The sequence below is a fragment of the Lepisma saccharinum genome, chromosome 30 (genome assembly GCF_977018435.1).
Source record: "Lepisma saccharinum chromosome 30, izLepSacc3.1, whole genome shotgun sequence".
NCBI classification, from domain to species: domain Eukaryota; kingdom Metazoa; phylum Arthropoda; class Insecta; order Zygentoma; family Lepismatidae; genus Lepisma; species Lepisma saccharinum.
Window position 1 is genome coordinate 3,276,329 of NC_139258.1, and position 14,626 is coordinate 3,290,954.

The 14,626-nt window shown below is 40.2% G+C and overlaps 1 protein-coding gene across 1 annotated transcript in view; it reads left to right on the forward strand.

Annotated features, from left to right (window-relative positions):
* The window catches only part of Dab (DAB adaptor protein), a 145,157-nt gene that overhangs the window by 120,366 nt on the left and 10,165 nt on the right, over positions 1-14,626 (forward strand). Inside the window, exon 8 of the mRNA XM_083115118.1 lies at positions 1,112-6,215. Coding sequence (XP_082971244.1) covers positions 1,112-6,214 — 5,103 coding nt within the window. The 3' untranslated portion in view covers position 6,215. The remainder of the gene's footprint in view (positions 1-1,111; positions 6,216-14,626) is intronic.

Here is a 14,626-nt window from a genome sequence, read left to right on the forward strand (position 1 = left end):
TTCATTAAATGTACATTCCAAACTTCTTGGTGATCTAAAAACAATTTTGAAATTAAAACTTCTAAAAATTTTTGCAAATTCTCACATAAAATTGCAGTGACGACTTTGAATTAATTACCTGATGATATTTTGGATTCAAAATTTTAAATAAAAAAAATAATGTGATAAAAAAATCTGAAATAAAAATAAAACAGACTGCTTCTTTTCACAGTTAGGTTGCTATATTACAACAATGTAACATTGACAACATCCATTATATAACAGATTATTTTTGTTTAAAAAATTACTAACCATTGTTATAACTGTATCTGTAGTCAAAATGAAAATAAATGTCTGATGAAGGGAGCTTGTGTTCTCCTGAAATGTCACAACGATAACTGTTTTCTTATGCTTGTAATAACCGTAAACTACAGGAAAATAATTAATATAGGATAGGATGGGAATATAGTGCTCAAGGATATGTGACTCAAGCATCCACTGGAATACAGTGCCTATGTTGCCCAAGTAATATCTGAGAGATCATTCTGCTGGACCCTTTACGTGGTGGGTGAAAGACCCAATTTTTATATAGTTTCAAATTTCCCACTGAAAACAGCCTTGTCATTGAGGCTAGCACTGCAGAAAACCTGGTACGAACTGCTCTGAAATGTTATAGCAGGGATGGGACAGATTTATCATTGCTGTATCGGTGTTGGTCAGTATAGGCATATCAGTTTATCGGTAAACCGATCTGATAAATCTATAAATATCTTATAATTTAGTGCAACGTTCTGCCATTTTGTTATAATTCTTATGGGTGAAAACATATACTCACGGCTCCCCCTTTTTCAAAACTAAATGTCTATGCAGCTTCTTTTCCGTTGCAGTCATCTGGTAACATATATTTATTTAAGAGGTCAATGAACCATATAGGTTCTTCAAGGACCATTTGCAATTTTATATCGCTCCTTTTTTGCTATTGGTCAGAATTTGATATCACTAGTTTACATTAAAAGCACCAGTAAAGTTATCGATAATTTTATTTGTTAATATTTTGGAAACATGTACAGTATATAGATGTATTGTTTAAAGTGATAATTCTCTGAATGCAATTTCTCGGATCTACTTTCAGCTTACCCCGTCACAGGCAAAGAGTCCTGATCCCCAGAGCATGCAGTTCGATGTGTTCACAGAGCTTGATCCTTTGGGAACGGGGAAAATCAAGCCGTACGTAGATAAAAAAGACTTCTTCCAGGATTTGAAGAATCCACCGAAGAAAGTCTTAAAGGATTTAGTAGGAGAGAAGGAGAAGACCACGGACCCCGCAACCATTGCGCCGCCTCAAGCGTTGGCTCCACTGGCTAAACCGGAGAGTGACATATCATTGTTTCAGAGCAACTTCGAGACAGGTAGCAACAATCTAAACGTAGGGGGGGATGCAAACACTGTGTCAAGGGATTCTAGTGTCGTTCCAACTACTCAAAGTGATAGTGTGACTAGCTTTTCCCAACTGGATTTGTTTAAAGGTGTTGTGACTTCCCAGTCTAATGATGTGTTGTCTAGTACAGAGCCTACTAACACTTCCACTAATGTTGTGTTTACTTCTACAAAATCGTTGGAGGGTGACCCTTTCGTCGAAAATGATCCGTTTGCAAAGACCGATCCTTTCGCTGATGAGGACATGAATGGCACATTTCAAATTTCAGCGTTCCCACCCGTTGAACGTGATCCATTTGATACAGGTTTCGCCGACTTTACCATGTTTGGAGCAAGGAAGGTGGAGAAATCACTGTCAGGGGAGAAATCAGGAAGCGACTCAAAGAGATCGTCCGCGTCGCCTGATTCCAGTTCCGTTCCATCATCGCAGTCACTGTACCATGGTCCTTTGCGTGTTTCTCTTCCTCCTGAGAAGAGTTGCAAATCTGGGTCCGAGAGTCCAGTTGCTACGCTGTTACCCCCACCACCGTCCTCTCGGCACTCCTCCGCCAGAACATCACCCAGCCCTCCCCCTCCTGGCATGATCGCCAACAGCAGCGAAGCCAAATCAGGCAGTAAGTCTCCTCGCACTCACAAGCAAGCGAGCATGAGTGAAGTAGTGAAGTTACCTAGTCCAAAGTATTCCCATAAGTCAAAGAAGTTTGGAAGACAGATGACTGTAGATGTGTGCAAGACGTCAGGATTTGATACTCAGCCGTTCCCGAGCCTTAGTCCGCCTCCGAGTGACCCACGCTCGAGACGACCAACCACTCCTCCTCGGTTAATGAAGCAGAACACGATCGCATCGGTTTCCAAGTCTAACGGTAGCGGATTGCATGGTTTCGGAGAGGATAGCGTATTCTCATTGACGGACAGCACCGAACATATATTTTCTGGAACCAAATTGAGGTTATCGAGCGGCGAGTTTGGCGAATCGGCACCAGAACCACCGCCGCGACCAGCAACAACCAAACCGCCACCATTACCTCCTAAACGCCAACAGACGGGTGTCTTATCAAAACCTCCTCCACGGCCACCAGTGAATGACCATCCCCAATATGACTACATAAATAACTACGAATCTTCGTCACCTCCATTTGGCGCAGACTTGAAGAGTCCTCCAATTCCCGTACCTGCTCGTCGCCCAAGGTTTGGCGAGTTTGAAAGTTTTGGACCTCAAAGACCAAGAAGACAGCACTCTTCTTCTGGAACAAAGCATACTGGTGCGGAACCTTTCCCTCTGCTGCCACCACCAAAATCGCAGAGAGCAGCTCGTGGGGCAGCAAAGGTTGATCCCTTCGCAGATGACGTACCAACAAAAGCGCAAGCTCCAGTTACTACTGTCTCGTCATTGTTTCAGCCAAGTAGTTCAGCAACCATTACAAGAGGTCAGAAGAAGATAGCACATTCTCTGAACATTACACTAAGCCAACTAACAAGATTGGGCATCCCGGAACTGTCCAGCATGCTCAACGTATCTCCCGATCACCTGTCCAAAATGACACTTCAGGAACTTGCAGAATGTCTCTCTGAGTTTTCAGAAAGCGTTGATAAAGAGTCATTTGACAGACCTGCAGAAAGAGGCAGCGTAACCTCCGTTACTGAAACTTCATGTGACAAAGAGTTCGTTCGAAAAGATTCTGAATCAAAAGATGTTTCAGGAAATGTAAAGAGAGAAAGGTACGCTGCTCTGAAAGAATCGCTCGACGATGAATCTTTCAAGGCTGACTTTGAAACCAACTTTGCCTCAGATTCGTTTCCTGATAAATCAGACGATGTTTTCCAGGAGGCTCCGTTTGACAAATATGCCGTGTTTCGAGAGCTGGTCGAGCAGGAGATCGTTCAGGAGACGGACGACAAACTCTCGGCAGAAGAAGAGGAGGAAGCTTCAGCTGATGCTGTGGAGGATGACAAAAAGGAGGCATTGGATGCTGCTGCCGATGAGGACAAATATGCAGCGTTGAGGGAAATTTCTCTAGTGGTGGGAATGAAAGAGAAAACTGACAATGAAGTTGTAGAAGAAGAGGCAGCTGATGACATCTCTGCTACCCCTGTCAAAGATGAGAAGAAGAACGAGGAAGAAGGAGCTGATCTTCTTGCTTTGTCCAGGCAACAAAGTGAAGAAACAGAATCTTCACCTCCTGCTGATGTCCTACCTAAGGAAACGCAGGGAATTATAGATAATGTAATTCCGGAAGAAGATATTGATGAAGTGGAGGCAGAAGCGGAAACCGAGGTTATGGAAGAAAGTGCAAAATCAGATGATGTTGCTGGAACACCGGTTAAAGCAGAAATTGAATTTGAGGATAAGATAAAATCAGAATTGCCGGCAGATAAACAAGCAAGTACTTCATCTTTAGCAGAAGCTGAGGAGGAAAGTATAGAATCGCCGAAAGAAGGGAAGGAGGATGATAAAGCAGAAACCCCTGCCGAGGGTTGGGCAAAATTTGACGCGGGCTTTGAAACGCCCAAGAAAGATGTTCCGGAGGATGAGATTGAAATGGAAGTCAAAGATGCTGCAAATGAGAAAGATAGTGGTGCACTTTCTTGGTCTTCCGAAGCAAAGGGCGAAAGCCCCCAATCTTCTACGACGTGGAAGGAAACATTCGAGGAAGAGAGTCCTGTGCCGAGACCAAAGTTTGACAGCAAGAGGCGAAGGATGAGGCGAGATGCTCCTTGGAAGGATGAAGAAGAATTTGAAGAGGGTTGGGAACAAGAGAGAAGAGACGAAGGGTGGGAGGAACAGCCGAGGAGAGAAAATGGTTGGCGGGAAAGCGATAGAGAATCCTACGAAGGACCAGTTGAGAGGGTGTATCACGAAGATGGAAGAAGTCACAGAAGAGAATCGCCATGGAGAAGAGGCCAGAGATCACGAGAAGTATCTCCATGGAGCGAGAGGGAGAGAGAGATAGAGAAATGGGATGGACCAAAGCGATGGAAGGATGTGGATGAGGAAGAGGAAGAAGAAGAAGAGGAAATAGAGTATGAAAGATCGTGGAAGTGCAGGCCAAAGAGGGGTTCAAGAGACGAAGGGAGACGGAGACGTCCATCGTGGGACGACGAAAGACCAGAATATGACGAACGGAGGAAACGTAGAGTCGCACCCTGGGGTGACGACAGCAGGAGGCATGAATTTGTGCAAGATGAAGAGATGCGACATAGAAGTTACGGCCGGGGAGAAAGGAGGAGAAGGAATTGGGATGAAGAATACAGAAGACGGGACCCATCTTTCGAACCAGATTTCGACGACAGGGATTACATGTGGGGGGACAAGGGGAGAAAGCTCGGTATGCAGGGAAGAAGAAAGCAAGATGGCCACTATGGGTATTACAAGGAGAGATCTCAGGAATCGTCATGGGAAGACGAGTATGGTGACCAAGAAGAAAACTTTGACGGTACAGGAAGGTACCAGGCTAGAAAATCTTCATGGCAGAAAAGGCCAAGTGGTTCGTCAGATTCGAGGAAAACTTCAGAAAAAAGCTTGCCGCCTGAGGGATATGATTTCGGAGACGAGTATGAAAAGTCTGAGTACAAGTCCCGGCCAGACAAACACAACTTTCCAAGTCCACGGCAGGAATCGAGAGAAAGCTTCCCTGACAGGAGATACCGGACGTCAAGCGGAGACCAAGTTCGGCGAACATGGAAAGATGACCATGGTTTTAATTCAGATCAAGAACATGAATATTATTATGGTAGGTCGCACGATAGGGACTTATCGTACGAACAAAGATCCAGAACCCTCCATACAGGTAGAGCGCAGAAGTACAGAAAATCTTACGGTCGTCCTCCAAGTGCTGAAGGCTATCACCCAAGATCACCTTTCGATGATGATTTTGTTTCTCAGTCCGGAGAGACCGAGTTTTCTTTCGATTTTCAAAACCAAGGCTCTGACGTGGGAGAAGGTTCAAAGAAAAAGTCGCCAATGACAAGGAAACATTTTGGAATTCAAACTTCGCCATTTTCACAGGGAGATGCTTTCGCGCATAAAAAAGAAGGCAATTTCCCGGAAACTGGTGCAAGATCTAAGGAGTTTCCTCCCACCAGCCCACAGGAGCCGCCGAAAAATAAGGAATCTCCTACGATGGGTGATGTTGGGAAGGGAAGGACGTCTAGGGGTTCGAGCAGGAGGCAGTCACCTTTCGAAGATGACTTCACACCGCCAGAAACTCGTCACGGTAGTGCTAGACTTCAATCTAGTGTTTCCAGTGATGTAAGCGACCACAGACGATCTCCGTATGACGATTTTAAAAGTAGTGCTAGGGTTGAAAGTGTAGTTGAAGAAAGTGGCAGTGCCGTGAACCAAAAAAATGGAAGAAATTCGATCGTGAAGTACGCTAGTGATGAGGTGTTCTTGCCATCAGATAACGGTGTTGAAGGTGCAAACGCTAGTGATCACAAACTTCCAGAAAGTGTTGCTTTTCCCGACAATAGCGAGACAAGCACACCAAACGTAGCGGAATCTAAACATTCAAATAAAAAATCTAGCCCGTGGACAGAAGATAAATTTGAGAAACCTTTGCCACTGAAGTCACGTTTCTCAAATTTATTAAGGGCAGACTCAACGTCGAGCCTTCGTAAGTCGGAATCTGTAAATATTTTTTGCCGTGATAGTGATCCCTTCGACGATGACTTCTTTAGTGAACCTGCCAAGGCAGAGTCTGCTTCCGGCTCTGCTGCAAGAGATAGACCAAAGAATTCTAGTGACTCGTTTGTATGGACAGAGCCTTTTGATACTTTCAACTTCCAGGAAGAGAAGTGAGGTATTACAGTCTTTTTTTCTTGCTTTTTATGTTTTGTGTTGCATGTGTGTTATATGCATGTTACTTATGTATGTTCCTGTGTGTAGGGGTGGTATAGTACTAACATGGTGCTTCTATATGTAGATGTGCAATGTCAGTGTCCGTAAACATTATTATGTGAGGTTAACATTTGTGTAAAACAGTCTAGTCAGTACAAATTACGGTTAGACATATTGACAAAAATACGTTAGAGTATTCAAATTGGTCTACTTACGCAAGTGAGTATGTATTCTTACATGGACGACGTTTCGGAAGCTTTACTGCTTCCTTCCTCAGGTTGTCGTTTTCAGCTCGGAATATCAAGCCATGTCAGAGAAGTGTCATGTAAGGATACAGGGTGAAAGGTTCGGGTTAAAAACACTTCATAGTGCTTGACCTATACAGAATTAAAACCACTTTGCTAAAAACCCCTTAAAACTCACATTAAAACATGTAAAAACCACCGCTACGGTAAACTAGAGTGGCCGTTGAGAGTCTAAACTCCCTGTCAAGGTGAAGCAAGGGGTTTTTAGCAAAGTGGTTTTAATTCTGTATAGGTCAAGCACTATGAAGTGTTTTTAACCCGAACCTTTCACCCTGTATCCTTACATGACACTTCTCTGACATGGCTTGATATTCCGAGCTGAAAACGACAACCTGAGGAAGGAAGCAGTAAAGCTTCCGAAACGTCGTCCATGTAAGAATACATACTCACTTGCGTAAGTAGACCAATTTGAATACTCTAACGTATTTTTGTTTATAGATAGTGAGTAACACGCACGAATCCAATATGTTAGACATATTGATTGCTACAAGTTGTCACAGATATTACATTTCATTATTTTTGATCTGACCTTGTTGGCAGACAGCATGCTACGATGTCAGGGGTCCTGTGTTTGAATCCCAGGCTAGGCATGGACTTTATGGGTGTGCACTTCAGCCTTGTGTCCAGAGGAAGTGTTATCAACCCTCTGAAATACTTGCACCCGATTTTGCATACATAATGATGCTAAATGTATTTGCAACACAAGTTATGACCACCTTTTACTGAAAATGAGGAGAATATAAAAAAGGAAAGTTAAAAATTGTACTTACGTATGTGAGTATAGTGCTGTTATTGTAGAACGACGTTTCAGAGATTGACTATCTCTTTCCTCAGGTTCGTATAAAAAACTAAGTACTTGGCATAGTACTGCGTCAAAAATGTAATATGAGGATTGTGGTTAAGGGTTGGTTAGAATACATTTAAAATATTAAGTTTTTGCTATTAGAAGTACGTAAAAACCAAGTCGTTCCCTAAAAGAACTTGTACAGTAGACGTATTCACAGGTAAAAAAGTTAAAAATCTAAAAAACCTGCATTAATCACAATGCAACCTGCAGGTTTGGCCATTCCTACCCAACTGTGCTTCTCAATCCACATGAATGTCAATTCTCCAGGAATGTTTCCCCTCCCCTTAATTTTCTCGTTTCCCCTTATGAAAAGGACATAAGGGAAAAAGTTCCCAAAACGGGTCTCTCAGAACACATTTTGGAAAGTGGGCATAGAATCGCAAAAAAAAGAGATAATCAGAAAAGAGGGGAGGAAATTAGGAAGAAACGTGTATGAAACAGCGAAGATTTGTAGAGGAGAGAAGAAGAATCTTAATAGGGACGAAGGAAATTTGGAAAAGGGTGGATCAATTTCCTCAAAAAATGGGACAAAGCCTGGAAGATTGAACCCAATATCGGTTTCCACGTCACTCCGGAAGTTATGCAAGCTGCAAGAGAGGAACGTGAATTTACGTTGGATTTGTGACGTAATAAGGGGAAACGAGAAAATTAAGGGGAGGGGAAACATTCCTGGAGAATTGACATTCATGTGGATTGAGAAGCACAGTTGGGTAGGAATGGCCAAACCTGCAGGTTGCATTGTGATTAATGCAGGTTTTTTAGATTTTTAACTTTTTTACCTGTGAATACGTCTACTGTACAAGTTCTTTTAGGGAACGACTTGGTTTTTACGTACTTCTAATAGCAAAAACTTAATATTTTAAATGTACCCTAACCAACCCTTAACCACAATCCTCATATTACATTTTTGACGCAGTACTATGCCATGTACTTAGTTTTTTATACGAACCTGAGGAAAGAGATAGTCAATCTCTGAAACGTCATTCTACAATAAGAGCACTATACTCACATACGTAAGTACAATTTTTGACTTTCCTTTTTTATATTCTGGATTTGTGAGTAACACGCGACTAACCTACAAAATGCTACTGAAAATGAGGTTATGAGAGAGTTTTATTTCATGAAAAATATCAAAAAATATTAATATATATAAATTGGAAATACTTCGGTGAATTTTCCATCGACGAGAAGAGCGATGTTATTGTGCAATATGTAATTCAGCATTTGATAACCTGATAAAATCACTATAAACATAGAAATACCGATCTACAATATTCAATATTATTGTCGATTTTCATTTTTTCCTTTGCTCCGCTGATAATAGTGAACAAGAGTAACATAATTTGCATACACCAAACAAGCAGGGCCAGGCGATTATCCGAGGTGCCAAACCGAGGATCCTCCTTGATTAGAGGCAAATCCTAACCGTGGCTATTTGTTTCTTTGAATTTTTTTTAGCTGCACTTTATGCACAGAAAATCAAATAGAGATGACCTACAGTTTAAACTAGGATCCGAACCACTATAAGCCTCCACCATGTTCGTGGCTATTTGTTTTTAAAAGAGTTGGATTTTTTGTTGACAAGAATTAATTGAAGTTACTGCTGAATAACTTAATAAGTATATTGCAAAATCATGAAGCAATTTAAGCTAAGAGATTTTTGTTGTTTTGATGCCATTATGTAGGTATTAATTAAACACATAGGCCTACCTACAATAAACATGTTCTTCAACAGTATTAAAGTATTTTTAAAATATGGCTATTACTTTTCGTCATTAAAACCGTAAATATATAACATGGTTATGATTTATATTGGAGGAAGTTTGAAAGTAGGTGGTGCCAAACTTCCACCTCGCCCGGGTGAAAATTTTATCTCTAGCCACTCCTGCAAACAAGGTAGCAGATCCAACGACCACATGCAGATAATCAGTTGTAATCTATCTAGCTATTGTTCAGTTGTAATCTATCTAGCTATTCTTTACTTCTAATGACCGACAGAAGCAAGCGAAATCAAGAGGATTAAAGAAAATAACAGTACCGGTTCTCACGCAGTCCACTCCACACTGCCCTCTTCGTACTTCAAACTTTTCCTTTCCCTTCCGCTATCCGTATTATTACTGCAGTCGCTGCACGCTTTGTAGCTAATTTCCCCTCCAAAAATTCAACAATGTTAAATATTATGTCTCAGCTTTCGCTATGTACAGTTTTTCGTTTCATTATGAGAGCAAACATTTTCCACTGAAACGGGAACGAGCTTTTAACAGTGCAACAATTTTGCAACGCACGAGCAAGCACGGTTCCCATGCGCGGGTTGATAATTCGACTACAGCGCCACAAGGCAGTTTATTTTGACTAAGCTGCACTAAACAAAAACAATGCAAGACATTGTTTAAAGCATGCGTTTCACTTTGTTCCCCCACCTTTCCATTCTCCCTTCTTTCTTTCCCCTGTCATGCTTGGAACAGTGTGGGCAAAAATATACCAAAGAAATTCCATTTTCCAAAAAAAAAAAAAAAAAAAAAACCCTCGATTTACGATGCTGTGTGGGTTGCCTCTACTCTGCTCGCTACACGATCTCAAATGGAACAGGATTGCAACACTGCTGTATTGTGAACACAACGTTAGCAGTGTGTCATAATGCCACGATCTACAAGATGGAATCACTTTTCTTTTCTTGCGTGCTGCAAACAGTGGCAAACGAGCACAGCCTGACTTGTGTTCCGAGCGAACGGATCTCAGCGGCTGGTGCTGGTAATGCGAATCCGATGGGACGATTTGGCTTCGGAACGTTTGATGTTTTGAAGGAGATAGTGTACAGTGAATAAGTATAATAAAAATTGATTGCATTGCAGATTTATTTGGGTGTGCACGTGCGAATAGGCAGAAGCCGCTACTGGTTCCTAGGTTTGACGATCTGGATCTGAAGAGCTTTTGTACTAGACCTTAAATAGTGATAATCAAGAATTTCAGATAACAGATGCATGGATTGCAAAATTACCCAGTATCAGTTTTAAAAACAAACGAAATCTTCTGGATGGCATAAATAAAATTGGAATAAAAATAATCAAATATGTGAATTTGGTCATCCTTAATATAAAATTTTAGAGGAGGCTAGTTGTATCCTATTCCAACAGAGAGAATCAGATAATAGTATAACATACAAAAGGAAAATGTAATGAATTGGTGTGGTTGGAAATGCATGCTCTCTCTTCAAGGATATACAGGGTGTCCAAATTAAAGTGCCCTAATTTCAACTGTCTGTAACTCCACATGTATCTGATGCATCCAAATGAATTATACATTAATGAATATACATAGTCATAAAGTTTCTGTGAGGAAAGTAGTAATTAGTGCATTTAGTACATTTCAACGAGTGGCATGGAGGCAGGGGGGTCAAACCGTTCGGTCGACCCCCCCTGGAAGTTTCCATGTACTTTTTTTTCTATTTATGGCAATTTATAAACGAAGCACTTTATTTCACCTCATTTTGCTTCATTGTTTAAAAATGGTCTTGAGATATCGAATTTGGTACGAAACTTTCATAATTTGCAACACTGAAACTCTGTTAATTTGTAACTTTCACACGTTTTGAAGCTTCTTATACTACTGCGTTTGCTGCTGCTATGCTACTAATGTTAGAAGTAACTGTTATGTAATCTTGGTTGTAACAAGTTCTATATTATGAATACTGTATAATAAACTTAACTAAAACTGCAACTGCTGCTACTACAGCCCACCACTCACGAGAAGATCTCCAAATGAGGGGAGAGGGCATGCAGAGGGACAGGGGAAGACCGGTCTATTTGCAGAGTTTAGGGATAGAAGGAAGTCTTCCGCTGTGGTCATTGTCGTTGTGGAAGTGCTTCTGCGTGGGTGTTTAATTGTGATTTCTTTGAGATTTTTCGTGGTTTTCGTGGTGGTGTAAGAGTTATGGCAGTTGTACATTATTTAGCCGTGTTGTGTCGGCAACCTTCGAATAAAAGAAATGATCAACAGTGTCGATATGAAACAATCATCCCGAGAATTTTCATGCCAAACCTAGACCGACAAAGTAATGTTTACCATTGTTGACATTTGTAGCTTTGCACATTGTAAGTGCAAATAAACGTTCTCCACTTTCGCAACTCTTTTTCTCTTTGCCATTTGCTTCGAACGCCAGTACGGTAACAGCCAATTCCGTCGTTGAAAATATCTTAAAGATTGTAGTTAGTACAATCGGCAGGCTCTTTATTTTTTAAAAAAATAGAAAAATCGGTGCACTCTGTCAAGAAATCAATACCAGATTGCCGATGATTATACCTTTACCGCTAATGTGGATACCCCCTGACCGTGCGCGGACAGTGATTTGAGCATAGATGTGAATCAAGCCTTAAAGCTTACAGCGAGACCACAGCGCTTGTTTCTGACCCAGGGTGCACTCCCATAACCCTAATAGTGGAGTCACCTGCCGCTACGTCACTTGACTTCCGTCAGGGATCTTCTCCTGAGCGGTGGGCTGTACTAGTGTTGTAGTAGTAGTACAACTGATAGTAATAATAATAATCATAACATAATGTAAAATACCGATAATGCAATAATTTTAAAAATGAACCCCCCTTTGACAAACTTCTGCATATGCCACTAGTCTGTATCACAATATTTTTGAGGGGAGGGGTTGGATTCGACCCCTCCCCCCTAGAAAAATTTCTAGTGATGCCCATACATGGAGGATGTCCAGCTGATACTCGATTTCACACCAGGTTGGCTGTAGTATGTGTGGTTGTCCCACTGCCAACTGCAACCCTTTCACAAAACGGCTCCAGAGTTGTCACTGGGGACGAGAGGGGTAATGTCAGGTGCATCTAGAAATGTACTAATTACAGTAAACCCTCGTTAACACAAATCCCAAGGGACTGAAAATTCAAGAGTTTGTGTTAAACAAATTCGTGCTAACCGGGGATTCAAATTTTATTGTTGCAATACAGTTCTTTCTACACATTAACCATTTACAATACGTATTATGTATGTCGTCATAGAAAACACTAGTACAGTACTACAGTAATTAACTTTTAAAAAAAGTACTCACAGGTCATTTTCTGGTGAAAGATTCCTTTATATTGCGCTTTTGCAAGATACGATAAGACCTCATCATAAGAGCAATAATGCCTTGATCCAAAGGTACTTGATGTTACTCGTACTGGCTATGTCTTAAAGAATAGAAAAACACATCTGAACACACAACTGAATTTGTTGGTTAAATATGTATAAGCTCATTGTTGATGCGATGATCGCAATTGTCGAGCAATTGCACCCAAGATTTAATCTTGATTTTACTCGTACTGACTATGTTTTAAAGAATAGAAAAACACATTTGAGCACATTGTTGATCTGAAGCTGTTGGTTACAATACTGTATAATTTGATTGTTGACAAGATGATAGAGATTGTTGAGCGATGTCTTACATACCTAGCAGAGAAACAACAGAAAAAAAAGTTATGAAACACTTTGAAAGTTCGTGTTAAATGAGATCTAATGACGCAACGGACTAAAAAACAGTTCGTAATTCATGGGAACCGAAATTTGCGTTAACAGATAAAACTTTCTATAAGATATAATACATCCCTGCCGGGACCAACATTTTGTTCATGTTAACCGAGTGTTCGTCTTAAGCAAGTGTGTGTTAATGAGGGTTTACTGTAGTACTTTGCTCACAGAAACTTTAGGACTATGTATATTCATTAATGTATAATTGATTTGGATGCATCAAATACATGTGAAGTTACAGACAGTTGAAATTAGGGCGTATCAATTTGAACGCCCTCTATATCAAACTGGAATGTCACAAATTATGTGTGAATTGTTCATATCAGTAGATTTTGAAAGAGAAAAGCATGCACATTCAAGTATAAAATTTAATAAATGCAATTTAAATGGAGTGCATGCATATATTTAGTGTAGCCAACTGAAAGTGAGGAGATTGTCATCAGCTTCCGTATCTTAGTGGTTCGGAATGGTGTTTGTTGTTTTTTTGTCATAGTCTTATCGTTCATGAGCTGTTCTGCCAATTTTTTTGCTGTTTTAGAACTTTGAGGAAACTGTATTTATCTCAGCTACTGTTACTCATAGAGACTTGGGGTAAAAACTATTCTTTTCAGTAAAGAAATCGACAAGCATAATTTCAGATTTTTATTCCTAAAAAATATTGAATTTTAAGCTAACACTTAAATACTTTGGCCTGTAGACATTACAAATTTGCCTCTAAAAAAGGGGGAGGGCATGTAATATCCATGTTAAGACACCAGATGATATTATATCTTTTGGCATGTTATTACATGTAGTATTGAAAATTTAGTTTGTACTAGAAAGTTTTTTTGTTTTTTTTCCATGGCTGTTTACAAAGTCATGCAACTGAAATAGTCCAAGTTCCACAAAGTGCTGAAATAGCTGAAATTGCCATGCATGTCAAGACAAAAATTTCCACCACTTGTAAGCAATCAAATTAGCAATCAAAGTGTGCCATTTTGCACTACCAACATTTTAGGTAATGACAGAAATAATTCGAATTTTTAATATAGTGAAGAAACATCCTTTAGAAGAAAAAGTAAAAATTGCTTTTATATCTGTGTATGTATCCACATGCCTGTGTTCCGAGACCATTTTCTCAACAGAACATAGAAAAAATACATTTTTGAGAACTGTTTGATAGCATACCATTCCTTAAAATTTTCCTCTTTGTGCTCAAACTTGTCTATTTCCTCCAACTAGAGCAATGGAAGGTTCAGTGTTTCAAACCACTCATAAATTTCTAATTTAAATTCAAGCATAGAATCAAGAACCTTGTCCAACATTCTTGATTTGATTTTTCAATTCCTGTTTGATTGTGTATTACCTGTTTATAGTTCTAACTTCATGAAATTTGCAGGAATGGAATTTCTTGAGCACAGTGCTGAAGTGCTATGTTGCCAAATTTATGATTCTGGACAGAATTTTTGCAGGGGGTCTTAACAAGTTGTAAAGTGTACACAATAGGTTGGCTGCATTCATAAAGCTTCTATTTGAAAGTCAATTTAAACTCCATCTTGGCTTGCCTTCAAAATATTTGTGGTATAATCTTCCTGATATTATCAGTTTCTAGGCAACGATGGAGCTGTTGGGAAATCATTGGTGTATTCTGAAAATTTGCCATGGTTTACTGCTACAATTCTTACTGTATTGAGAGCGCATCTGTCGGCAAACTCGATG